Below are 26,898 nucleotides of genomic sequence, written 5' to 3'. Positions count from 1 at the left end.
AAGACCATGACAGTAGTTCAAGGCCTCAGTCGAATCGTCTATAAGATGACAAGGGTTCACTCACTAACGTTTCTTACAATTATCCTGGCTAGTTTTTCCAAGTTAGCTCAAGTTGAATAAAACGAAAACGAACCAAGTACCCAGGAGGGAAGGGGAGGGGAGGAGGGGTGAGGGGGGGAAGCATATTCTTAAGAGAATGATGACATTCTGCCTTGATTTTTACAAGACGTTTTCACTATCTGCCGCATGAGAAAGGGTCCCTTAATTTTCTTCGAAAATGCAGTTTTTTTTGGACGTTGTTTTCACTCTCACGCATGACGCAAGTTAAAAACGACATAAACACTTGAAAACTTATGCATCGTGACGAATACCATATTAACAAAATCACTGTCTTCGGCTGTGACTTTGCAGTGGTAGTAAGAATTCTTAAAATTTTACATAGAAACTTCCGTCCTACATCTAACTATATTTAAGAAATAACTTCTGCCTGTTTGTTATTTTACATCCGATAAGTACTGACAGAAATACACATAATGCGACCATCATGGTCGCAAAACAAAAAAACATCTTTTGTTTTACCAACAAAAGGAATATTTTCAATTGACTTGAACGAGCAAACATTTTAGTCATGTCGACAATTTTGAATTCAAGTCCCGGGACACTCACTCAAATCGTTTAAAATCAGCGTAATATTTTCACAAATAACAAAGAAGTGGTCGCTGCTTCCACAGTTTATTGAAATGTAGTCCAATCCATCTTGGAGTGGCCGGGTTTAAGAAATATATTGTATGAAACAACGTGAATTGAAAAGAAATTATTTGAAGTATTAGTGTTTTCAGAGAGAAAAAAAATCATCAATTTATGAAATTTATGATCGGCAGAAGCTATACATCTAGCTTACTAAGTCGTAATTTGCAAATTTACGTTCCACGTTTGCCTCAGTCAACAACAACTTGTCTCTATTGAAACGTATCAAATTTAGATTAAAATAATGTCGATTGCTTTTACTTTCTCAGTGAATATCGTTCTAACTCTCTCAAAGGATCGACTTCTTAATAAATTCCCTATCCTTCTGTTAGTTAACAGTGTTAACAGAAGTGAATGCGGAATAGATCTTGATACCAGCTGGCAGAATTCAAAATTTCCTAAAAACTGACACTATGTTGATTTGACTACAATTATCAAGACCTAAATTAAAAACACTTAGGAATGCACCACAAATTTAGAACTCCACATGTACGGAGAAGATACCACAGTGGCTTATTACCTTGACAGATGGTCCTGTGAGTTAAAGCTTTTCAGAAAATAACAACCAGTCTTATACCCGTCAAAGGATGGTTTGTGCAAATTGTTTCCAAACTAAAAACCAAAATTCCAAGGATACTTTTCTATTACTATTGGTCATGGCCACTTAAATAAGAATCTCCGAGATAGTTTCTAACTTCTTTTCATAGTTTGTCAAGCCATTTTTCGAATGTACTATGACGACAAAGATGACTTTGTCTTAACTGAAGGCTAATCGAGACAGAACTGGTTTTTCAACAGCTTAAAGTTGAAATGCCACTTCGAAGATCTCAATCTCTTTAGTTCTTTTCAACACAGACGACATATATCATTCATTTATTTTATACATTCATTATTTCACATTTATTACTTTATGTGTATACGCTGACCAATTCGCAGTGTTTTCGCGGCTCAATGATAGAAAGTTTGCACAGAAAACAAGTTTCAGTCCTGTTGAAGCCTGCATTCTTTAAAGCTTCCTTTTCATTTACATACATCTAAGTTAAAATATAACTCATTGCATTTCGTTCTTTCCACCGTTGTTTGACGGTCAAAAATCATCAATTCTCGTGCAAACGTTGAAGTGTGGGAAATTATAGCAACTCAGTGCACGTTAAATTAAGATCATTTATTTTCTTTTCGAGATAGTTAACAGAACTTTTTTGTAGTGAAAGCAAATAATTATTCACATTTCAAAATGTTGATCCCTCCCTCTTCACTAAAAGTTTAAAAACCTCAAAATTAAAATAAAACTATTCATAAAAACTATATACACCAGCAGTTAACTTGACAGAGCTTTAAAGTGATTTCTTCCTGACAATAAATTAAAACATCCATAGCATGAGGATGCGTTCAAGAAGGCCACGGATGACCTAGCCCCAGTCCTTTTGGTCTCAAGTATGCCCTGACTGGGTCCTTGATGCCATTTCTGTCAGTTCCCAGTCCAGTCCCTGGCGTCCAACCCATTATGCGTAGCATCTGGTTCCCAATGTTTGATGGGGGTATAGGGTCGTCTCCTCCCACTGTTGCTATGGAAACAAAAAGCAATCAGTATTTAATTAGTTTAGTGAAATAATGAGTCACACCTTTTATTTTGAATCCCAAAAGTTATCCATATCTATTTTTTGTGTTACAATGTTAATACATGATCAAGCAGACAAGCTTTGAGAATAAAGAAAACTATCAACTGGAGGAAATTACAGTATATCTACCAACATATTCTCACAGGTTTCATTACAAGAAATGTATGGTGCGGTGCTCAGTGACAAGAATTGATAGTTTGATCTTGTGGCAATGGCAATTTAATCAGATTCCTCCCAAAACTAAATGTAAGCAAAGTGCACTGTGATGATTCAAGAATTACTTACAATGTGGACCACAAATTTGAGGTGGCATTTTCCTCCGCCTCTTTGTCTCTGCGTCTGGTCGGTTAGGGTGTCTTGGAGGCGATGGGCGACTAAGAAACAATTAACAGTAATTTAAACGAAACACATCTTGACTTTAGACCTAAAATTGCAGACAAAAGTGTTGAAACATTTTTTTGGAAATGGAAAGGTTTCTAACAAAGAACAGTACTTCTCTCAATTTAAGAATTACCTTGTTCATCCATAGCCAACCCCACACCCCCAATCAGTGTTGAAACATGCTTTGTTAACACAGTTCCATGGTTACAACAATGGAAAGGGCGGAGTGGGGGAGGGGGGGGGGTGCAAATATGAGAAGTGGAGGTACATGTAGCACAAACCATACTTGAAGGGAAAAGATGTGATTTTGGGCAGCGTCTAAATCACTTTTGTTCCTAATTGCAATAAGAATTTTTTTTTTCAAGCAAGTAATTAAGAAGTTAAGGTCATTCCCCAGTATTGCACTGCGCATCCCTACTGCGCATAATTTCACATGTGATTAGCGAACGCGCATTAAAAAATGGCGGCTTTTTCTTTACGGCCATAGAAGTAAATCGTCATTTCCTCGAAAACGAGTACGGTGACCTATCATTTTTTCCTGTTGTTTTGAATTGAGTAATAAATTTCTCTATGTAAAATAAGTATGGACCAATTCTCAGTGTAGAACAAGGAACAATAGTCGGAAACGTGAATTTAGCAAGCAATCGTGACTATAACCACGGCACTATTATAAAAATTTATTGGGTACAAACAAGGTGCTGTTGCTCCTAAACAAACATGGGGACCCCGCATATTCATTTCCAAATTTAAGTTCCTATAATATAAACAATCAACAGGCAATGTTTGACAAAAATCTCAGTGCAGGTTCTATTTCAGTGGAATGACCTTAACTCCAACGAAAAAATAGTAACCTAAAAGATTATATTCTGTACAATATATTGCAGTGCGCAGTTCTTTACCTTGTTTTACAAAGTAATACTCGTCCCCTGTGGACAGGATCTGCCTGGCACTGAAGGGAATACAAAGATGCCCACTGATATACCTACATTGTATTAAAAAAACAAATCATAAAAATCAATAGTTATTTATTGAACTCTTGAACTACTCAAGGTGTCCCACACATGCAGTTACAACAGAAAAATGTGAATTATTTCTGTAGGTATACAAGTTTGACAGAATGATAACTGTTATAAGTTGTAAAATGTTCACTGAAATAAGCCGTGGTAACCACATGCATGTACTTTAACATAGACAGGAACATACATTTTGCGACAGATTGGAGCATGATAGGGACTATTGTCTTATGAACTGGATATCCCAAGGCAAGAAACCACCTTAAAGGAGGTAAGGTGCAGCTACATATAATCGGTTGGAAATGATTTAAATTAAGCACAAAGGCAAAAGTTCATTACCTGTGCTCTTTCCAGCTTGTTTGATGGAAAAACTGACAATCTAGAATTAAATACAATATGCATAATAAATAACATTTTCTTAATGTGTACAAGAAAATGTAATAATTTTACAAAACAAAATATTAAAGATTAACTATGAGTACGTCTTACTAATACATATTTAGCAGGGTACGTATACAGTGATTAAATGCCAGCATTTAGTGGATACAAGCTTGTGTACCTGTAGTTACATGTATTAAACACAGTTTGAAAGAAAAGACAAGGAAATTTTGAGCCCCAACTCTGCATAGAGAGAGTACAATAATAAGACTGAAAACTGAAACTCTAGCAGTAATGTGAAAGTTGAAACAAAGTACAATTTCATCTGATGTTTACTTACTCTGTCCATTTTTCATTCTGAAGAAAAACTGCAATATTCCTGTTTATGTCACCCATAGTACTTTCCTGTAGAAGAACCACACAAAAAAATATGATCATGTTCTTTGAGCAAATGCAGTAGTGTGCAGTGCAGTTCACATGGAAACAAATAGATTTTTACAAGTTATTACTACTTTAAACAACCATCGCCTTTGCAATGGTCAACCAGTTTAATGTTGAATTCTTCGTTCCCTGTGTTTCTGATTATGGTTAAATGAGATAAAAAAAATAAATAAATAAAAATCAAACTGGTTTGAATAAAGTTAAACCAAAAAAAATGAGAAATAGATATACAGTCAAATTATAATTTTTTTTTTTCTGGCATGTTCCATTCAATGAAGACCACACTCGGCTAGCCCAGCCCATCACTAATTTTCAAGAAATTATGCCAAAATGATAAGAAAATAAAATATGTACATGTATAGGTCTGAAAAATACTTCACTGTGCATGTCCAAGCAGTTAAAATGATATTTGCTCAGATAAGATTCAGTTTTACCTGTCCATATAATTTTGAATTTTTCTTCAACCTTCCTTGAAGACCTAGAACAAAGAATTTGGAGATGTAAAGAACAAGTATACAGCTGTAAATCTACTTTGATTTTAATTTGATATTATAGATATTAATGATGCAATATTAGAGAAATTTCAAGGTCAAGTCACTGCAGACAAACATGAAGCATGGGTGGGATGGAAGAATAGAATGAAAAAGGGAGGGGCAAGTAACAGTAACTGCAATGTAATTTACTCAGACCTGGCGAGGCTCAGATTAAAGCCAACGACCATGTACATGTACATGTGCAGGGAGGTGCGGTGGCCTCATGGTTTAGTGCAATCGACTCCGGATCAAGTAGTCAGGGTTTGAGTCCTGCCCGGGTATAAAGTGTTGTGTTCTTGGGCAAGACACTTAACTCTCACAGTGCTCTCTACCCCCAAGTGTTTAAATGGGTACAGGCAAATTTGATGCTGGGGGTAACCCTGCAATGGACTTGCCTCCAGGGGGAGCAGAAATACTCCTACTCCCTTAATGCTATGGAAACCGGGATGAGCTCCGGCCTTATGGGTCACTTGGCTCATATGCATACTTACATACATGTACACAGTACACTCACTGGCTAAGGGGATAATGGCAGGTGCCCTGCCAAGGGGTTCCTCCAGCCTGTACAGCAAGATGAGCATAGTTGCTGGCATTATGTTGTGGGCCAAGCCAAGCCAATAACAATATACCCCCTCCCAGACAGGTTTCAGCACAGGGCTGAAGGGGTGAGCACTACAGACGGAAATATTACTTCCTTTACTATCAATTAAGACTAATTGAGTAGTTACACTCTGTTGATAGAACAGATAACTGTTAAGAAGGAGAGAACAACTTTGCTGCTAAAACCACAAACTTCGGCCTTCTGCGAGAAAGTGGGTGGATTCATATTCTCCTATGGCAAAATGTATGCATGACTGGCAGAAGCTAAATATTGGAGTCACCTGTAGAATGGCCAATGACCACTGCAGCTGGCTCACCAACATTATAAGCTTACATGTAAGTTGTTGATCTGTCGTAGAAATTGGGTTCATTAATTAATATAATTTACACTGTATACCTACCCAAACCACCTTTTCCTTCAACACCTGAAACAAAAGGTCTCCTGTATTCATCCATGACTCCATTTACCATATTTTGAAATTTGTCTTCTTCTGTATCGCTTGCACTTCTCTCTTCCCACCACGGGTTGATCCTCACGTCACATTCAAACGAGCTTTCTTCTTTCTCATCGTCCCCAAGGCGACCTTCATCATTTGTGAAAAACCCTTCCAGATCACTCTCTCCCGAGGAAGAAAGATCTATTTTATAATTTTCTGGCCGTGCCATTACCATTTTTTCATCACAATCATCATGGTGTAACCATGTAGATGAGTGTGCGATGCTTTGATCGCTTGGCTTGGCAAGTCGTCCTGGCATATGTAACCTCGATGGCAACTTGTAGAAATGGTTGGACGAACCACAAGTCTCCATAGGCTCACCGCATCCACTGCTCAAGCCATTTTCAATATCTGCTAAACTTCCTTCTTCCTCCCTCCGTTTGAGACTGTTGTGTACTTCGCTTCCCATGGCAGATTTCCCGCACACCTTACGTTTTCGAGTCCTACTCAATGATTTTAAACTCCCCAACGAACCTGGAGGAGAGTCGCGATCGTTCAGTGACTGCGAGCCGGACACTCTTTTAAGCTTTCGCTTTCTCTTCTTTCTACGTTTTGTCAATCCTACTAAAGGATCACTCACTGAATCACTTTCCCCTTTCTCTTTTTCAGGAAGAGGATATGGATCTGGATTCTCGCGGCCATGATGTTGAACTCTCAACAGTCGTTTCGTAAATGATGTTTCATCCTCCGAATCACTTTGACACATGGATATATTTTCAATGTAATCCATTAAGGCTTCTTCTACAGAATCATTACTCTCAGCACTTGCTTTAGGACGTTCTCGAAGCGGTGGATAATCCGATCGTCGTTTCCTTCCTCGTCTTTTCTTCGGTGCTTTGCGGACCGGAGTTGCTGACGGCGATTCTCTAGTTCCAATCGTTGTGTCGGAATGAGCCGAAGGCGGATCATTCGTTCTATCCAAAGCACTGCTAAGGTCTGAAACAAGCTCATCCATTACGATCGGCCTGTTTTCTTTATTTCCCTGACGAAGAAAATTAAATCTTTTGCATCGACCTGCTGAAAACACGATCACAGCTGTCCGCCATCTTAAAATTTACCAACTTTAGTTTCCAGTCTTCCACCAGACTCCGCGGAGAAATATTTAGTATTCAAAATGGACGACCTAACGCAAATACTTCTTTGTGCTTTGTTTATTTAAAGATCAAGGGTTGCCACGGATATTGCACTGTTATTTAAATTTGCCATGAATGATTCATTATGCCACTGTGCGTAGGAAGAAGGACATCATTAGTTTATTGTGTTGTGCTGACGATTTTGCAAGCTTTAAAGGGTCAATCGAGCGGCTTCAATTTCGAATCTCCGACAGATCAGAAGAAGTGTTTCAGAACGTCGAGTTACAAAGGTATTGTGAAAAGAAACTCTTACATTGTAAGCGGGAGACTTCTATCTTTACAGCGAATCCATCAGACACTTAAATACGTGTTATATACGATGCTAAACTAACAAGTTCAGCTTGCTCAGGTTACTAAGCTTTTCGAGTAAATTTAGCTTCATTTAATTCATGCTAAGTCCTTTTAATATGCAAGCTTATTACTTATAATATTACAATTTATGTCTTAACGGCAAACAAGAAATAAATCTATAATCCATACGGATTTATACCCTCTGCATACTTTAATATTTGCGATAGGTTAACTTGGCCGAGAAAATATTATTATTAAATGACAGAGGAATAAATTGATCATTAAGGGTGAAATTTCAAATTTCAAATTTCACTAGGTTATTTTTCCCAATTTTGGCCGCATTTATTGGTAGACTTGTAAATTATAGGAATCTGGGGCATGGCTAAGCTTATGATGATGGCAAACTCTTAAGACAGGAATGTATACTGCCCTGCATAATAAATACCTGAGTGTATCTAATATTCTCACATAAGTATTATCCATTAAGGTTCATGTAGTTACGGGATGCCCTAACACTCGATCAATATGGTTGACACTCGATCGACACTTGATCAACATCTCGCTTGACAGTCGGTCGAGTCAACTAATTTTCGATTAATGCATATGAGTCTGAACGCTTGGCTGACTATCGGGCGACTGTTGATGGAGTGTCGATCGAGTGGCAATTGAGTATCGACAGAATATCGATCAGGATGTCGATTGAGGGTATTGATCAAGAGTATCAATCCCTCAACTGCGGATGCCTTTTAAATACACTTGATCTAAAAAGTTAAGGCTTGAATTGGATGCATTACCAGCTGTGCTAACTTGTGTACATAACTGCAGATACTATCCATCATGTCATTGTCTTTACATTTATTGTTCTTCAATGATATTGACTTCATAGAAAATGGCAATATGATCACAGAGCAAGTTTACCCTGATTCTTTTACTTTTAATTTTGCACTAAATTTCAGAGTAATCATGATGTTCTGAGAAGTGATTGTGATGAGCCTGTCGAGCAGGCGATTAAGGTACTGAATTTCAACAAACTGCCAACCAGGAAGAAGAACAGGACTCTAGCTAAATAATTTGGTTCTAAAATGGGTTGTGCACCATCATCGCAAAATTTTCAAATGAATGAGAATGAGACTCGCCTTCTGCAAGAGATAGATCGCTTACGAGACAAGGAGCAGTCACAACAACTAGAAATCAGTCAGTTAAGGGCAGAGAATGACAAACTACGACAAGGCCCTGTGCTGAATGGTGGATATGAAAGTATGGATGCAATTTACAGAGATACAGCTGACGATGAAAGTCATGACATTCTTGTGAAGGAGATTGAGAGATTGAAGCTGGAGCAGAGTGACAAAGACAGAGAAATCAGTGAACTGAGGGAGCATAATGAACAGTTGAATTTGTCATTACAGAACACACCTCAAGTGCAGGTATTATGGTTACTTAAATTTCTTAGGAGTATGAACAAGATATTTGCACATTTAAAGAAAATAAACACACTCTTGAATTTAGAAGTCATGTTTCAGATACTCTGAATCCATCATTAGTTTCAGGGTGTTTACAAGTGACAAAAGACTAAAAAAGTGATAGAAAATTACAATACTGGAATAACATAGCTAATAGGAAAACATATGTGAAAAATGGAGTTCATTCCATTCTTGGCAATTCTTTATTCAATGAATCAGCAGTTTGGTACAGACATATAGAGGACTTTGTTCCAAGTTTGGGGTGTATCAGTATACATGTACACTGTATGAAAAGAGGTTGATATGCTAATTCTTTTTATTGCAGGCTTTCAGTCCAGCTCCAACACAAGCTTCACCGCAGAAAGCCCGCAATTTACCCAAAGTTGGAGATCCGGTGAGTTAGACAAATGTAACACAGTATAGACAAACCTGATCAATACAGCACCTTATTATTACAATCATTGACCTGACTTGACATTGCCATGGAGATGGGGTGTAACAAAAGGTGCCATGGGGGCAGGGTGTGACAAAAGATCCTGTGGGGGCAGGATGTGGCAAGGAGGTGTGAATGCAGTCAAACTGTTACAACCAAACAATTTCCCAAGGATGTCTTGACATAACTAGGTTTATTTACAACTGTAAAACAACCAAGAGCTTCATATTTCCTCTGATTTTGCATTTAACTATTGGTGAGCCATAAAAATGTGGAAAATGTACTGTCATTCATATGCATACCTGTACATGTATTATATAGTAGACAGCAAAGATACCTGAAGGTACAACTGTAAGTTGTGCAGCAAACTCACAAGAGGAGTGGGGGATGCAACTTGAAAACAACTTGTATTCCTGGTTGGCACTGGTCTACATTGTGTAACTACAATTCCGTGTAATTTAATTTGTAGGTTCTAGCCATGTGGGAGTCAACTCCATGGCAGTATTTCACGGCCACCATAGTCTCGTTTAACTCCAACGCACTGAAGTACACCATCAACTGGGATGACCAAGATCCAACTGGGCGTGTAGTTGATTACTTTAATTTGGCACTGGATCGAGTGCCAGAGCCAGACGAGATTGCCATTGGTTCCATTGTGCTGTTCCCTCAGGGGAAGTACAGGGGACAAGAAGGCGTACGGCTGGGTGGTCTGCGATATCATCAGGTGTGTTGCCCAGCATTTTCAGGAAGTCAACTTTAAATGAATTGACCCACAGGGGACCAGGGACTCCCATATGAAAAGGATGGGGTGCTCATCAGAAATTTTGAAAAGAACCCCTAAGAGGTACCATATAGATCCTCTTTAGTGGGCGTGGCTTAACTTTTTGTTGCCCCTTAGAGGTAACAATTCTAAAACAACACATTATCTCCATTTTTTTTTTCGGTTCAATACCCTAAAAGGTACCACAAAAACTGAACCCGCTGTGGACCTTTTGAGGCTGAACACCCAAAGAGGTACCAAAACTGCTTTCTTTTTTTTTAACCCTTTAAAGCTATGACGAGCACCCTGTCCATTCTTTTATGGGAGCCTCCCACCTCCCCTGCAGAATTGACCTTGTGTGTTTAAAAGTTTTCAGCTACTATAGGGATATTGCCTTTGGCTTGCGGCACGAATCAAAATGAAGGCAAATGTACAATTTTCTGGTTGATGAAATGATGCAAAAATGTAGCTGAGAGATGTTTTTAACATCATCATCATCATCATCATCTGCTCTCTTCATTCCATTAGACACACGGCTGTCACTTTCTAAAACAAACACATTCTGTTTTGTGCCACTGTCTTGGTTACATTAAAACTCTTGTATTGTTTCTAATGTCTTTCTTCAAGTGGTTTTTGGTCTCTCTCCCACCCTTCTACCTTCTGGTGGTAATTTTAACAGAATCAAACTGTTATTGAATGTCTGTTAATACAGAAATTGAAACTGTGGTACATGTACTGTTAATTAGCTTTTGTGTGTTGTTGAATGTACATTGTACATGTTGTATAGGTGTTTTTAGAAGTTTGAAAAAATTTTTTGGTTATTAAAACTTGATTTTACTTTACAGAATGTTAAAAATGTCTCTTATTTTAATTTAGGGACGAATAACTCATGTCTACGATGGCAGCAGAGGCCAGAAACTTTATGATGGCATACACACTAAGGGAGAGAGCGACAGCAAATGGGTGACATATTCAGGCTACAATTTATACTTTCGTGAAATGGAGATTTCTCAGTTGCGCATCTCTCCCAATGTGCTGGACATTCTGTCTGCTCAGGATCCTGAGCCAGCCAGTCAGCAAAGTAGCTTTGTAGATGATGGGATAAGTCCATGCGATATATTCATTTCATACACAAAGGTTTGTAGATTGAATGTTTGGGTGTAGGGAACAGAAATTGGAACCGTGTTGTAGGAGAGACCATTGTGTTTTTGAAGAGGGCTCTTAGGGAGGTTAATTACCTCCAAAAACTCCTTTTTTCCAAAAAATCCTGACTAATTGCAAAGTACATGTATCACCTTTTACGATAAATAAGTCAAATAAGTGCATCTTACGATTATTATTAAACATGAAAATTCCACTCTAACATCAACTGTTGCATAGAAGTAACCTGTGAACAAATGTGGATCAGTGTGCAAAGAAATTGTTGTGTGCCCAGGACTGGCAGGCTTTGTAGTCTTTGGCTGGTGGATTAATTTGTCTTTTACTTGCCCAACTGGTAATTCAAGTTACAAAAGTATGGTAATTTAGAGATGAAGTTTTTGGGGGCTAGGGAGAATGACTTCCGGGCTAGTACATCGTAGTTACAGCTTGTCCAAAGGAGGGGTAGTGAATGGTAAATGTGAGACTTTGCCAGAGGGCGAGACTAGCATTTTTCTTTGCGAGCCCGAGACATTTTGACTTTTGAAATTGTGAGACCAAGACCTCAAAGTGTTTTATTTGCGAGCATGAGACGTTCGATTCTAGAAGTCCACGTTATTTACAAAAATAAACAAACAAATCAGGACTTCAAGACGTTCTTAGCCTTGCAAAAAATTGAGACTGCAAGACAGCTTTGTGAAAAAATCGAGACTGCAAGACGCATGGTTTTCAAAAATTGATTTTTTTTGGCGCATCCTGATGCGGACTTCTGCTGGATTTTGTGGTGGTGTCAAATCAAAATTGGGGGAAAAAGAAATCATGCGCAATGAGGTACATGTGATGGGAAACATAACAGAAACCTTCTTTGTACTATCGGAAACTAGAGTTTGGTTTTAAAAGAACACTTGCATAACCTAAGAGTTGAAATTAAGTTCTTTCAAAAGGTGCATTTAGATGTGAACAAAAAAACTGCTTACATGGAAAAATTGCCCAACCCCACTCCTCCCCCCTCCAAAAAAGAGGAAATTGTCTACCCCTGCGCCTGTACATTTGAACAGAACACAATAATTTTCAACTGACATATAACTGTACTGCAAGCAGTCATGTACATGTACAAATGAACATTGTTATATTCTGTTCTCAAAACTTACTGACAGAAGAAGATATTTTATTGAGAGGGGTGAACACCACAACCATGTGTACCACAGTGGGTACAACATCAGTTGCATATTATTAGGATCACAATGTAAATAATGGCTGTGAGAATTATTGGAGGTGCATAAAATGTCTTTACTGTTATTGCCAGGTCAACAGCCCTTCGGCCATCCGGAACCGTGAGGTAGCCCCATCCGAAGCTCCGCCCAGTTACGATGAAGCCATCATGTCAAGTATGTGTGACCCTCGCGACATTAGACATCAGTTGGAAAGCTCTGGAGCAAAGGTGAATGAAGATAAACATGGAGCAGATTCACTGATTCAGACAGTCCAACAGATTAACACAGCTAAGGTGTTTGTGGCTTGCCTTAGCGATGAATATGTCAAGTAAGTAACTAACATAATCATGTGCTGATACAGTGTGCCATACAATACCACACAAAAGGAAGGTACTACCCTATTACGAGATAAGGACTTGCACAACATAGCACAACGTAGCTCTACATGGCACAACATACACAACACAGCACAGCGTAGCACAGCGTAGCACAGCGTAGCACAGCGTAGCACAGCGTAGCACAGCGTAGCACAGCGTAGCACAGCGTAGCACAGCGTAGCACAGCGTAGCACAGCGTAGCACAGCGTAGCACAGCGTAGCACAGCGTAGCACAGCGTAGCACAGCGTAGCACAGCGTAGCACAGCGTAGCACAGCGTAGCACAGCGTAGCACAGCGTAGCACAGCGTAGCACAGCGTAGCACAGCGTAGCACAGCGTAGCACAACATGGCACAACATAATCGCTTATGTCGCTAATGTGAACATCGACCTAAAGACATAAGCCTGGTTCACACTAGCGACATAACGACATCGTCACGAACGAGATAAAAAGGACGTTTTCTCGACGTAAAAAGGGCGTTATGTTTGTAGTGTGAACATGTAGACATAATGGCATATTAGCAACATAACAGCATGAACATAACGACATAAAGATAAAACTGATCTTTTCCTTATTTTGTTATGTCGATGTCGTGATGTCGCTAGTGTGAACCAGGCTTTAAGGAAAAGATCAGTTTTTTATCCTTATGTCGTTATGTTGCTGTATGTCATTAGGTCAAGATGTTCACACTGTAGACATATGACATAACGTCCTTCGTATGTCGTTATGTTTTTGTTGTTACGTCGTTATGTCGCTAGTGTGAACCAGGCTTAACTGATACAAGTGATTATACTTGATTGTCTCTCCACTCAGGGATGAAATTTGTCGTCAGGAGTTTCAGTACGCCAAAAAGACTGTCAAAAAACCGGTTATACCAGTTGTTGTGGGAAGCTCGTTTGATTGGATGATGACGGTTGTGGGACTTCTTATTGCCGGTGAAATTTATATTCACTTCAGCAACAAGGACGTGCAGGAAACTAAAATGACGGAGCTGTTGAAAGCTATCAAAAAGAGTGTTCCTCAAGTAAGAGTTCCAGATTCGATGGGAAGTGTACAAGGTAGGTTTGATAAGAATATACTTACTGATAGCCTGTGAGCAGATTCTGATGCGTTGCAGCACGAGCAAAGGTGGGCTCCTACGCAGGCGTCCGTTTGGCTTGTCACGCAGTTTTCCTCCCCAAGATTGCATGACGAGCCCAATCTGCGTAAGATCGGAGACTAAAACAAACGCGACGCTGCGAGAGATGAGTCGGTGACCGAGGTGAGCCGGTGAGGGGCTCGACACGAAAAGAGCCTTTGCATGAAAATATAAATTGTCAGCCAAAGTATATTAGGAACTGATTGTGTTTTTTTTTTTTTTTTGTCTTGTTGTAGAATTACAAAGTACTGAAGCTGCCCCAGAAAACAGGACTCTGGGCCCTGCTGACGTGTTTGTCAGTTACTGCTGGGTGAATTCAGAAAAGGCGCACAAGTCCAAGCAGGTAAGAGTCGTAATGGGGTGGTGGCTTTTACAGATAACGAAAATATTTTGGCTTTTAAACAGCTAACGGTTAATTTATTTTCCTTACGTTCAACAGAAATATTAGAAACTAATTACCATCGTTTTAAAAAGTTAAAAATCAACTTGCATTGATTAAAAAAGTTAAAAATTTATTATAATTACTGTAAAACATATTAAGGTCTTAGGACCATTTCGGAATGGACAGAGGTATTCTTACAGGATTTGTAGACTGATATCACTTACAAGCCACAAAACAAGACACAACGGTTAAAATTTTCCATTTTTTACGCCTAACGGCTAAATTTTCTGGCACATTTTACGTCTAACGGTTAACCCCATTGGGAGCTGCAGGTTAGTACATGAAGATAAAATCACACAAACAGAAAAGAACAGAAAACCTTACCTGTATTAGGTGTATCTCGGCTATTTCCAACTATATTGTGTCACATCACCAGGTGAAGGACTTCATTGGATCGCAGTTTGCTGATCCCAGGAAAGTCCATGCTGGCCTGGCAAAGAACAACAGGTTTTCATTATGGATTGATACGGAACGACTCAAAACAACCAATCAGAATGATGAATCTTTAGGCATGGTATGTCCATTAATACATTACTTGTAGCTGACACAAAGCGCGGGAAAACGAGTGCGTTTAAGTCACGATTGGGTCTGGTTTTACTTCTGATTGGATGAAAAAGTGGCGCGAGTTTCTTAAGTCAATCGTGTAGCGTAGTTGATGCAAAACCAATTACTTCTCGACATTCAAATGAAAACCGCTCTAATTTAGGTTACAACTTCTTGTAAATTTTTAAAGTTCTGAACCCTTTCCGTAGGAACCAAAACTGAGAGACAGTAGTAGAATTTTATAAGATGTGTGAAAACATTTTATTATTTTATATCTTGTTCTGAGCACCATGGCAAGTTTTATAAGAAATCAGAAGTTTATGTGCAATCAAGCCATTTACAAACATGTGACCTCAGTTGTTCGAAGGCTGAATAACGCTATCCACAGGATAAATTGCTATCCAGCAGTGGATAAGTGTTAACAAAACAAACCATGCTATCCGCGGGATAGTGATTTATCCGGTGGATAGTGTTATCCGAGTGTGACGAAAAACTAAGACCCTCAAAAACTAAGACCTAAGTTCCCAGCTTAGTTTTGCACCTTTCGAACAACCCGGACCTGTGTTCTACTGAATGTCCTGCAGAAAGCATGCTAAAGAGCTTTTTTAACTTAATTGCAGTTTGCACAGATCGCGGAAGGACTTGGTAAAGCTAAAGTGGTGTTGGCGTTTGTTAGTAAGCAATATGCGAACAGCGAGAATTGCCGAATGGAAATCCAGTTCGCCCTCAAGGTAAACACGAAATGTCGATACTTTACAAGTACATGGTTTCGGTTATACCAGGCAATATGGTATTCCAAATAATTCTGTGCTAAAACACAAAAGATCGATAATTTGTAAGTACATGATTCGGTTTATGGTAAGTTTCAGGCGATATAATATTCCAAACAATTGATAGATAGATCTTGAAACACAAAACATCGATAATTTGTACATAACTTCATTTGGTTATGGTAAATATCTGGTGATATTTTCCAGTTAATAACCTATATGTGAATTCATATGACTTGTCTAAAGAAATTTTGTCTAAAGCTTTGAATAAAATAAGAATTAAAAAGTATCTAGATAGGTCTTTCATCTTGTAGCTTAAAAGTGATATGACATGACGTGTTTTCAGTCTCTGAAGAAACCGGTGGTTCCGGTGATCGTGGGCGCAGATAATGACTGGCAGAGTACAGTGGTAGGGTTGTTAGTGGCTGGGCAGGAGAATCAACCAATCAACTTACAGGCCGTCGATTCAGAGCAAGAGTTACAGCAAAAAATACAAGAAATTCAGTAAGTATCACACTGCCAACAGTGCGATAACAGTTATGAGCGTTGGTATCTTTACGCAAATTCTCCTTACAGGTCCTCATACATTTCTTTGCAAACATGGTTGGAGAATTTGAATTAGTGTCGTGTCTGGTTGTGTGGGAGCCTTTTTGTACCGTGTAACCTCGACAAAACCAACATTCTTCAGCTTTGTTCCATCTCCTGGTTCCTCAGTTTTGTATGTGCTGCATTGGCCTAATATCATGGGTGCCGGGGGGAGGTTCCCATCTGAAAAGATCGGGGATTCTAGTCGTCTCGCTTAGGCTTATAAAAGAAGGATTCTGGTCTTACTTAAGGTGCTCATGACGAAACGCCATATTTTTAGCTGTCAAAGTGTCTTTTAGGGTGCACTTGCTCTTATTTCCGTTTTTGGCTCGATTTCCGCCGGTCTCTCAAGTCCGGCCTACTAACGCGGGCTCCTTTCCTGAACAGTGGCTGGTAATCGAACCTATTCCGTTTTAAGTGGTATCTTTTAGGCTGAAATAAAGCTCGAGACACGCCTAGATTGGTCTCTTCTAGGGATTCAAATTTCCCGACGAACATCCCCGACCTTTTCATATGGGAGTCCCCCCCGGGGGGGGCATGAGTAGCAGGCGTATTAGATCACACCTCCACCCCCATCCCCACCACACCCGCCTTATAAGCCTACCAGATTGAGCTGTCCAGCTTCAAGTTTTGTCCTGTGTTCCTGGGGAAGTTTCTCCATCCACCCAGCCGACCCAGGTGAAAAAATGTTCAGCTTTGGTGGTTCAGTTTGCAGCGCATTTCATTGATTCTCGTTCAATTTCAGGGATTCCATTTTACCTTTGCTTGGTCTCAAGGAGGAAATCAGAAGTTACCGTGCACCTGTTATAGGTGATCATGTGATCTCCCATCACCAAAAATGGGCTTACTTCCCGGCGAGCATCGTGAGCTTTGACCGCGAGAGCATGTCCTACACGGTGGACTGGGACGATGGTGATCCGACGGGGAAAGTTCAATCTTACAAGGTTAGCCGAGTACCAAACGGATACTTTCAAGTGTTAGAATAGTTTTCATTTGAATGGTCATCCACTGACTGAAGGTTAGAATCATTGTATATAACATGATAAACATTCCCGCATGAAAGGACACTGCTCACTAGCTGCCATTTGAATGGTCACACACCAAGGTTTCGTCCACAGACTTAAAAGTTAGAACCACCTTGTACAGCATAATAAACAGTACCACATGAAAGTACTGCTCGATAACTTTCATTTGAATGGTCACACACTAGGGTTTCATCCACAGACTTAAAAGTTAGAACCACCTTGTACAGCATAATAAACAGTACCACATGAAAGTACTGCTCAATAGCTTTCATTTGAATGGTCACACACCAAGGTTTCGTCCACAGACTTAAAAGTTAGAACCACCTTGTACAGCATAATAAACAGTACCACATGAAAGTACTGCTCAATAGCTTTCATTTGAATGGTCACACACTAGGGTTTCATCCACAGACTTAAAAGTTAGAACCACCTTGTACAGCATAATAAACAGTACCACATGAAAGTACTGCTCAATAGCTTTCATTTGAATGGTCACACACTCAAGGGTTTCATTCACAGAACAAATAGTTAGAACCAAAATAGTTAACTCAAGTTGTCGCGCAGGCAGTGAAATAATTCAGTAGAGTTGTTATGAAAGAGGATTATCCACTTCAGTGTGATGTACATGAAGCCCTTTTCATAATCTTCCGCCTTCTTGACTGCAGGACGTGGCTATTGATAAGATTCCAAGTGAAGACCAGGTTGGTGTGGACTCCATCGTGTTATTTCCCCAGGGAAGTTATGGTGCTACTGAGGGCAACAACATCGGAGGAATGAGATTCCATCAAGGAATCATCACGCGCGTTTACAAGGTTTGTTCTAACTTGGCCAATTTCCTATGATGTGACTGGTGCAGCTTAACACTGTGCCTCTAAAGGAGCTCAATCACGGTATTTTGAGCTATTTTGACCACATACAAAATTACTTTTAAATTGAAAGAAACCTGAAAATAGTAGTTTACTGAGATAGAAAAACACCAAAGAGACAACAATAAACCACGAAGGAACAAGGATGGTTAAGGATGGAGGAGATTAACACGGATTGAACTTAAACAGTTTAAGCTAAACTTTTCAAGATACGCAAACGTAACGCCTCTAATCAGCTTTTTAATGTCGCACACACCAGTATAGCCGGCGTTGTCTCCCTCCTTCCATCCGCGCTTTGCCTCCCCCCCCCCCCCCCCTGTTTAACGCCTGCTACGCAGGTTAACAGCAGTACTAAAGTCTATCGTTTTGACATTCACAGGATTCTACTGGAGTGTGTAGATATGAGGGGCATCACACCAAAGGAGAGGCAGATGGAAAATGGGTCACGTATAAGGATTACAATTTTAACTTTTCTGGTATACCTCTACAAAATCTTCGAATCTCTCCCAACGCCATGGATGCTCTTATGGCCTGCCAGGAGGCCTTTAGTTGAGAATTCTCTACAGTGTTAATCACAAGTGTACTTCAATATCACAAATTAATGAAACATAATCGCTATCGTATCAAATGGTGCAATCGTAGTCTGTAAGCAGGCCCCTGAAAAAGAAAACGGCCGACGAGTGGAGCTAGCCGAGTGTGGTCTTGGGCGAGCGGAGCGTGCCGAGTGCGGACTAGTGGAGAGGAAAAAATGGCGAGGCAGCCTCCCGCGCTCGGCTTCACACGCCGAATTTTTCCGCGTTCGCTGGGAGCCTGTTTAGAGACTAGTGCAATAAGAATTCATGTGACTGGTGGCTAGTGTTTGTCAGTAGCACACAGTCAAACCTCCTTAATAAGTATTATAAACAGTGACTATACATGTAGAAGCTTGTAAGGTACCCATATATCAAGCGTTCCTGAAGCGTGCTTCGACTCAACCGATTGGTTATGCAAAACGTATGCTCTTTTTGGTTTAGAGGCAGTTTTGAGAGATTTTTTCGAGACTGCAGTAAAGTTCAGCGCTAGCCAGAGCAACCTAAGGTTTACCACGTACCACAGTGTGATCTCATTCCATAGGGTGTATATTTTAAATATTCGTGAACACATACCCAGTTATATTTATGAGGGATCTCACCTTGCGTCAGTGTATTCAATGTAGTTAGCTTATGTTAGCTTATGGGTAGTAGACCGTTGACAGTCTCCTTTTATCTCGAGATATGTATGTGACATATCAGTTTGCAGGAAGCGCAAAGCCTAATAAGTTCGCACGAAAAAGGAAACAAAGTATTCCAATGTTTGCCCAATTCCGCTAAAACGTTTTACGCTTGTTTCACTTCCTTTAAGCTACGTTTTCCCCAAGAATATACACTAATTGATCACAAAGGGCGTTTCTTTTTTAAAAAAAATTCGTGACATGCTTACGTATTGCGGCGAGTATAGAGGACTTTGTCGTCGTTGAACATGACTTGTATCAATTACCTCAAAATGTATTCGAATCATCATCGTCATCATCATCATCATCATCATAGTTATCATCATCATTATCAATCCTTATCGCGCCATGGGATTCGTAAGGCGAATGTTTCTCGAATGGTGTAAATTAAAGTGCCTATGTGTTCACGTATTTTAGTTCACCTTGTATTTACACGATTATATTCCATGAATTGTACCTGTATTTGCCCGAGTAAAGGCAGGCCTTTTCGAATGACCATGCAATAAATTACTGTATTCTTATTCAGGTAGTTAACTGGACTGGGAGTTTCCACATTACATGAAATGTAATATATAAAGCGAGACGACAATCAAAGCAAGGCTGGCTACCAGTACAGTGGTGCCTCCTAAGCTTTTTACCCCAGGAGGGACTCCCGTGGGGAAAAAAATCGGGGATGTTGGTCATCTCGAATTTCGGTCTCACTTCAGGGCGAAACGCCACCATTTTTAGTCTTCAAGGCATCCATCTTTAAGGGTGCAATGGAATGAATAAGAAAGAAAGGTATGTATCCTTAGCCACGCCCAGATTGGTCACATTTTTGGAGTTTAATTCAAATTTTCCGAAGAGCTCCCCCGACATTTTCTCATTGGAGCCCTCCCCCCCCCCCCGGCTCCTTACTTGCTTCGAGCCATCATCCCCTCTGTATCCCTGATCGACTTTTTTGTAAGCGTTTCCGACGACAAAAGTAATTACAGGGAGATTGGGCCGCAGCATTTGTGTCCAAATATGCGTTCTCTATCCCAGTACTCCGTGCAAGACAAATTTCTTTCTAGCCGAACGCAGGCTCTTTCGCAAGGTTTCCCAGAGTTAGTAATTTCAAAAGCGTGCAAAAAAACCAAAAAAACAGCTTTGGAGCGTATTCAAGATAGTCTGGACAAGGTCAGCGAAGGGTTTTCATCAGGTGCCATGGTGCTGACCCAGGGGTCCCAGGGGTTTGGGGTTCCGGCGTCACGTTCTTATGGCTCAAGGAAAGATTGCGTGACCAGGGACTTCTGTGTGGGAGCAAATGGAAATTCATTTCGATATCATGCGTTACATCCAGGTAACGAATAGTAAACACGCTTTCCGTCCGGTCAGGAATCTTGGCTACCTTTCAAGTCTCTGTTTATTGTGGCATTTTTGGTCCCAAGTTGTCACGTGTCTGTAATTTCACGACAAGTTTTCACGTTTCACGCGACTTCTCGAGCATTGCCAAATTTGCATACCTACCAGCGACACCCCGGGATCAGATAAGCTGCAGGACCTGCACTCATTTCAATTTGGTACAGAATTATAATTCACAAGGTACGTTTAGTAAAATGAACAATTGCTGAAGGTTGGTAAGGAAGACTCTTGATGGTTGGTGCTGGAATCTTGCCGTGTTTAGCTTTCAGCGTTTTACCGAGGTGCATTAGAGTTAAAAATTACTTGGGTAAACGTCTAGCGGGTGTAAACGCCTACTAATGCCTTGTTCATATCGCTTCATACGTTCTTATGGCAACCTTTCGCTTAAAATACTCTATATTTATTATCGACGTATCGTGTCACCGGGGAGGATAGCTGCTTCGACTGTTCTGCGTTTGTGGATCTTTTCGTCGAGTGTCGAGAGCGTCAGCTTGAAACGTGAATATTTAAAAATTCAAATCGGTCGAGACTGAGAGCAGTCCCCGTTTCGAGCAAGTGGAGTGGAAATAATATTCTCTCCCAAGAAATTAACGAGAAATCTCGTAAAATCCAACATTCAGAGAATGATCGTGTAGCTGTTTCACATTCGCGGACCGTAGGATAGCGTGACGGAAATGTATCATCAGTTGTAAGGTGATAATTATGCACAGGATGGCAGGGGATGACATGTCACACAATCTCGGTAGGTTGGAAAATAGAGACTCCCGGTATGGACAACCGGAACCGGAATACTCGGAATACCCTGAATCCTCGGAATGAACGAAAAACAAATAAATCATATAAAAACAAAAAACGTTGAATAGGTACAAAATTTTCCCTCAATGAAAATGTTAAAAGCAAAAAGGGAAGTTTACAAATAAAAATTCAAACGTTGAAATGCAGGGGACTACGCGATATATAAAAAAATAATAACTATCCATGGCATTGCGGGAAATGTCAGTCATCTCCCGCTTTCAGCATAATCGCCCGGGGATTAGGCTGAGGACGGGAGATGACTGACATTTCAGGCTACCCATGGCGCTGTTAATGGAGATGTACGTACGCACGTACCACACGTACCACACAGCCTGTACCATTGCCGAGGAATAATCAATTGGTAAGTAAACTAAGAAGCGTTGTTGTTCGTAGACCTTGAGCACTATAGGTTGTTGTATTGTTTCTACATAAGCCAAAAACTTGAAGTTTTCCTCGGGCTTCACACTCGGAAAAAAGTTCGTTTCTTCATTATAATTGTTGTTGTTGTTGCTTTTTTGTCTCTCTCGTTTTCCATTGAGATATGGAGGCTTGATACTCGAATAGTGGCGCGTAGTCACGGTCATAAGCCATGTATTTTTTTTTTGTTTTCGAAAAGCGGGCAGCTTCAAATTTTAATTCCATTTAATAAACTACTTACTAACCTAGCTTGCTCGAGACGCACTGGGGAATATTGGCCCTCGGCTGTTTTTGTATGGACCGAGCGCACTGCTACGATCTTGGGCCAATACTCCCCTGCACGGCCCTTGCGCTAGGCTAGTAAGAGGTTAACATCTTTTATAACATTTTGTTTGTTTTACATTTACGCTGACTTTCATTTCCAGGCACAAGAACATGATCGGGAGAACAGCTTTGCGTTATCTTCTAAGTCAATATGGCAACCAACACGCGAGGTATTCCACCAAAACAGCTCAGAAGATTGGAATCATTGGCCTGGGAAATGTTGGATCAACAGTTGCTAAAAATCTTCTCAAGTCAGGATTCACAGTATCCGCCCTACTTGATAAAAACCCTGAGGTAGGGCGTGATCTCCCTGGAGACATACCACGCCCCAGTACGCCAAGGGAACTGGCCACAATGTGTGATGTGGTTATGACTGCGTTACCTGCCCCACCTCACGTTAAACAAGTTCTGACAGGCGAGGATGGTGTTTTAGCGGGATTACGTTCAGGGGGTGTGTGGATTGACCATAGCACCACAGATTACCAGCAGACTCTTGAGCTTGCAGAGAAAGCAGGTATCTAAATTTAGAGATGGGAACAAGTATTTCTACCGTACGATTAAATTTTAAATATACCTGCTTACCATGAATGCTGTGCATATTAAAGTTAAGGAAACCGCTCTTGAGAGTATGTGCTTTCCTCAGTTTAACAGGTGGACTGTCCCAAAAAATCGCATTATTGTAACGAAAGCTCTTTTCCAAAACATCGGAACATTGTCGCTGGTAGGCTGCCTTTTGGGTCCCTTAGTGAATCGCTAGAGATTTCTCTGCAGTCAGTGAACCATGATTGTGGACGCTCAGGTTTCAAGACAATTTAATAATTTGTAGACCATTTGTAGATGGTGTGATAAATTTGAACTTAATTTTCCATAGAAAGCAGTCCAAGGAGCCCTGCACAGTCTTGATGCCTGACAAAACTAACAAGGAGCACATATCACATTCGACCACTAATGATGCCTCCTCCCTGCACTATGCTACTTTTCCTTCCCCAAATGCGGTTGGAAAGCGTATTTATAGTCAAAGCAGGATCAAACCAGTAGCGGATCCAGACTTTGAGCTAAGTGGGGGCGGCGGGGGGGGGGGGGGGGAGGGGGGTGTTTTACTAGCCCTGCCGGCTTTTCTTCCTCCAGTCATTTCTTCTTTTTTCACCCAAAATAAGGAGAGGGGGGACGGGCGGTCCCCCCGGGCCGCTTCCCTAGATCCGCCACTGCCAACATATGATCAACAGTGTCTATGTCTTTATTAAGCACTCGCGTTCTTTCGTCAAGCTCTTTCGATGTTCCTTACAGGTCATATTTTGTTTTCCTACTCTTTTAAGGTGAAAAGGGCATTGGAGTTCTTGAGGCGCCTGTCACGGGAGGAATGGCACTTCTCAAGCAAGGTAAAATGACCGTACTGGTAGGCGGGGACAAGCAGCTCTTTCAGGACTGCCTCCCAATCCTTGAGCAAAGTGGCAAAAAGGTGCTCTACATGGGCACAATGGGCGCTGCCACGGTTGCCAAGGTGGTTTCTAACATGATAGCCGCTGTAAATGTTATCACCATGGGAGAGGCCTTGCTGCTGGGAAAGAGGGGCGGTGTGGATTTAAAATCCCTTTTTGAAGCTGTAAGATTCAGCGCTGGAAACACGTATACCTGGGAAACTGAAGGCCCGCTGGTATTCAATGGCACATACGATCCAGATTTTACCATAGAACTTCACTGCAAAGACTTGAACCTCGGTTACGAGCTTGCTCGTAAGTTTAACGTTCCTATCGAGCTACACGCTCATGCTGAACAAATGTACAATCGAGCGCGAGTTAAACTTGGGGATGATGTTGGGTCGACTTCTCCTGCAAGGATGCTGGAAGAAGATTTGAATGAATCATTGCAGATTGACGGCTTTGAAGACTGGACATACACCATTGAACATGTTGAAGGTTCTATGGCTGTTCTTCAGACAACCAAGGATAAAATTTACGGACAAAAATGAACATGTTACTCGGTTAATAGTGTCGTTGCAGTTATTGTTCAGTTCATTTAGACAAGTGAATTTATATCAATTCATAACCCCAGGCTAGGCCGCACTATATAAGACGGCAACACCACACAAGCCGACATTGTTTTTGCCTATAACTAGCTATTTAATAATACAGCTCTAGTGAGTACATGTTAGCTCTTGTGTCCTCTTGTGGGACTAGTTAGTCCTTTACGAGAGTAAATGAGAAATTGGTAAGTTCCATCACAATCGAGTTTGCCTACTGCAGACACTCATTGCACATATTTACTAGGCTTTTTATATCATTATATTTTGTTATATTGTCATTTTGTATTGATAATCATAGGCTTTTTAACTTGTTGTTGCACTTGCTGGTTTTCAGTGTCACGCAATTCAAAATAGATCAAAATAAAAATCGAAACCGGTCAATAGATAAAGTCCAGAATCTGGGAAATGAAAGAAGGTAAATGTGCAAAGACTCTCGCCAAAAGTCTGGTCACAGCAATTTTTCTTATGCGAGATATGCGGAGAAATTTCTTACCTAAATTTATAGAGATTTGTATGGAGACGCCATGTTGGTGCCCATCCGTATGGGCACCAACATGGCGGCAGGAAACCAACAGAAACATCTGTCACTGAGTTTTGCTACAAAAGCGTGATTTTATCCCTCGAGGAACTCTAAAACATTAAAATAATACTTTTTCTAAGACATGAACTGTTCAGATAGCCAAGTTCCCCGAAATAAGTCACTTTTTTAACCATCATGACAGCTCTCTAGGCCGTCATGTAAATGCCGCGTCACGCAAAAGCTTAGAAATTCAAGCGTAGTGCATCACAAAACCAAGAAACCATTCGGAGAGAAAATTTGTATGAATATTAGTTTTCAGCTGCTCTTATACATCATTAAAGTAAAATCTCAGGAAGATCAATAGTTTTGTAGTTCGAATTTTGGTGACGTCATGTGAAAATCAGCTATAAGTGACGTGAAGGTCCTATTGATCCCCGGCCTGGTGCTGAGAGGCTCCCCTGGGGGACTCCCATATAAAAAGGACGGGGGGTGCTCATCGTACCTTTCAGGGGTTAAAAAAGCGGTTTTGGTAGCTCATAGGGTGCTCAGCCTCAAAAGGTCCACAGCAGTAGCTTTTGCAGTACCTTTTAGGGTATTGAGCCGAAAATAATATTACAGGAGATAATGTGTTGTGTTAGGATTGGTACCTCTTAGGGGTGAAAAAATTGGGAGCCACGCCCACAAAACAGGATCATGGTACCTCTTAGGGGTTCTTTTCAAAATTTCCGGCGAGCACCCCCGACCTTGTTATATAGGAGTGTCCCCTGGGGAAAAGACCAACTTGCGTAAATAAAGATGACTTGATTTGAACGCCATTGTCGCTTCATTTAGTGTCATTTGAATCGATTTGTCCAGTTCACTGATGTTTCAGTGGCTTTTCTGTGCTAGACATCCTTTACGTTTCCTGTCAGACCATTCATCAACCCGGAACATCTATACTTGCTTGTTCGCTTGCTCACTTTCTCATGGTAAGTACGTATGATTACAAAGAATATTTTTGTCATCGATGAAAAGTTTTTGCCAGAAGAAATTCATTAGCTTAAACCTGAAGGTGGTTGAACCAAAGTCTCGTAAGAGTTCGTTAATCATTTTCAGACTTAGTGAGTATTCATCTCCCGCTACTTGACGAAAATGGTGAACTTCCACGGTCAGAGCCAAAAGAGTGGCAAGTAAGTTAGTTAGACATACAAAAAATAACAGGAAAAGAGTAAGCTTAGATAATACAAAAACGTAAGTGGGATACTGAGACTTCAAAAAATTCAACTGCGTATAATTCAGAAATCCCACTGCTGCAATTCTTAATATGTAGCTCAGTGCTAAACCAGCTAGTGTAAGTACGGTAATTAAAGATTTGTTCGAGAGTATTAGCTCCGCGTATCTGGAAAGACAGATCAAAAGAAGAAGCACCAACGTCCAAAATGAGGGAACAAATTTCAGTCGGTGTAAGATGACCTTGTAACCAGGGAAGGCTGGAACATGTCGCAGTGCAGTGATAAGAACAGCAGTGAGAAAAGATAGGGTAACTAACCAAGCTATGGTGAGTAGGTCTGAATAAGGGAAAGGTGTGCTGCTCTCACAGAGGTATGGAGTCCGTTTTTTCTTGAAACAAGCAATTCCACGATTCATATACAAACAAGTTCCGACCAGTTGCCAGGACAATAATAAACTGTAACCACCTGCCAAGAATTTGATCGGCCACGGACGGATTCGTTGCCTATTTGCAGTTGCGTCTGGAAACAGCAGATAACAGCTTGGGTCATTGATCTCCACGTATGACGTCATGGCAAGGTTTCCCCTGTCT

The 26,898-nt window shown here is 40.6% G+C and overlaps 4 protein-coding genes across 4 annotated transcripts; 2 read left to right on the top strand and 2 right to left on the bottom strand.

Moving 5' to 3' along the window:
• Nucleotides 1–1,582: 1,582 nt before the first annotated feature.
• LOC110047990 (G patch domain-containing protein 2-like) lies at nt 1,583–7,292 on the bottom strand. The gene is made up of 7 exons (XM_020753746.2): nt 6,114–7,292; nt 5,014–5,057; nt 4,479–4,543; nt 4,100–4,139; nt 3,647–3,729; nt 2,652–2,740; nt 1,583–2,312 (listed from the first exon to the last, which is right to left on the bottom strand). Exons 1-7 carry the CDS (start codon nt 7,162–7,164, stop codon nt 2,137–2,139), a joined length of 1,548 nt encoding a protein of 515 aa, XP_020609405.2. The 5' UTR covers nt 7,165–7,292; the 3' UTR covers nt 1,583–2,136.
• Nucleotides 7,293–7,304: 12 nt separating this feature from the next.
• On the top strand, nt 7,305–20,046 carry LOC110047989 (uncharacterized). The gene is made up of 14 exons (XM_089296698.1): nt 7,305–7,572; nt 8,590–9,060; nt 9,422–9,490; nt 9,999–10,253; nt 11,166–11,426; nt 12,733–12,968; nt 13,831–14,075; nt 14,392–14,498; nt 14,974–15,111; nt 15,761–15,871; nt 16,257–16,414; nt 17,241–17,439; nt 18,186–18,332; nt 18,766–20,046. Exons 2-14 carry the CDS (start codon nt 8,716–8,718, stop codon nt 18,937–18,939), a joined length of 2,445 nt encoding a protein of 814 aa, XP_089152824.1. The 5' UTR covers nt 7,305–7,572; nt 8,590–8,715; the 3' UTR covers nt 18,940–20,046.
• Nucleotides 20,047–20,238: 192 nt separating this feature from the next.
• On the top strand, nt 20,239–25,912 carry LOC110048004 (uncharacterized). The gene is made up of 3 exons (XM_089296699.1): nt 20,239–21,198; nt 22,656–23,068; nt 23,871–25,912. Exons 2-3 carry the CDS (start codon nt 22,666–22,668, stop codon nt 24,521–24,523), a joined length of 1,056 nt encoding a protein of 351 aa, XP_089152825.1. The 5' UTR covers nt 20,239–21,198; nt 22,656–22,665; the 3' UTR covers nt 24,524–25,912.
• LOC149107500 (uncharacterized) lies at nt 25,381–26,898 on the bottom strand. Its single transcript, XM_089296700.1, has one exon. The coding sequence runs from the start codon at nt 26,877–26,879 to the stop codon at nt 26,061–26,063; it is 819 nt and encodes a 272-aa protein (XP_089152826.1). The 5' UTR covers nt 26,880–26,898; the 3' UTR covers nt 25,381–26,060.

This window comes from Orbicella faveolata, unplaced genomic scaffold, assembly GCF_042242905.1.
Source record: "Orbicella faveolata isolate gen_17 unplaced genomic scaffold, um_ofav_v1 contig_27, whole genome shotgun sequence".
Classification (NCBI taxonomy): Eukaryota; Metazoa; Cnidaria; class Anthozoa; order Scleractinia; family Merulinidae; genus Orbicella; species Orbicella faveolata.
The sequence above is the reverse complement of the archived record's forward strand: the minus strand, read 5'-3'. Positions and strand labels throughout refer to the sequence as shown.

Excerpts from the sequence above, each read along its gene's own strand:
- LOC110047990 (XM_020753746.2), bottom strand. The coding sequence starts at position 7,164 with ATGGATGAGCTTGTTTCAGACCTTAGCAGTGCTTTGGATAGAACGAAT. Across the intron at positions 4,544-5,013 it reads ATTCAAAATTATATGGACAG|GAAAGTACTATGGGTGACAT; the intron begins GTAAAACTGAAT and ends GTTCTTCTACAG. Across the intron at positions 2,313-2,651 it reads TCAAATTTGTGGTCCACATT|CAACAGTGGGAGGAGACGAC; the intron begins GTAAGTAATTCT and ends TTGTTTCCATAG.
- LOC110047989 (XM_089296698.1), top strand. The coding sequence starts at position 8,716 with ATGGGTTGTGCACCATCATCGCAAAATTTTCAAATGAATGAGAATGAG. Across the intron at positions 12,969-13,830 it reads CTTAGCGATGAATATGTCAA|GGATGAAATTTGTCGTCAGG; the intron begins GTAAGTAACTAA and ends CTCTCCACTCAG. Across the intron at positions 14,499-14,973 it reads AGGCGCACAAGTCCAAGCAG|GTGAAGGACTTCATTGGATC; the intron begins GTAAGAGTCGTA and ends TCACATCACCAG.
- LOC110048004 (XM_089296699.1), top strand. The coding sequence starts at position 22,666 with ATGATCGGGAGAACAGCTTTGCGTTATCTTCTAAGTCAATATGGCAAC. Across the intron at positions 23,069-23,870 it reads TGAGCTTGCAGAGAAAGCAG|GTGAAAAGGGCATTGGAGTT; the intron begins GTATCTAAATTT and ends TACTCTTTTAAG.
- LOC149107500 (XM_089296700.1), bottom strand. The coding sequence starts at position 26,879 with ATGACGTCATACGTGGAGATCAATGACCCAAGCTGTTATCTGCTGTTT.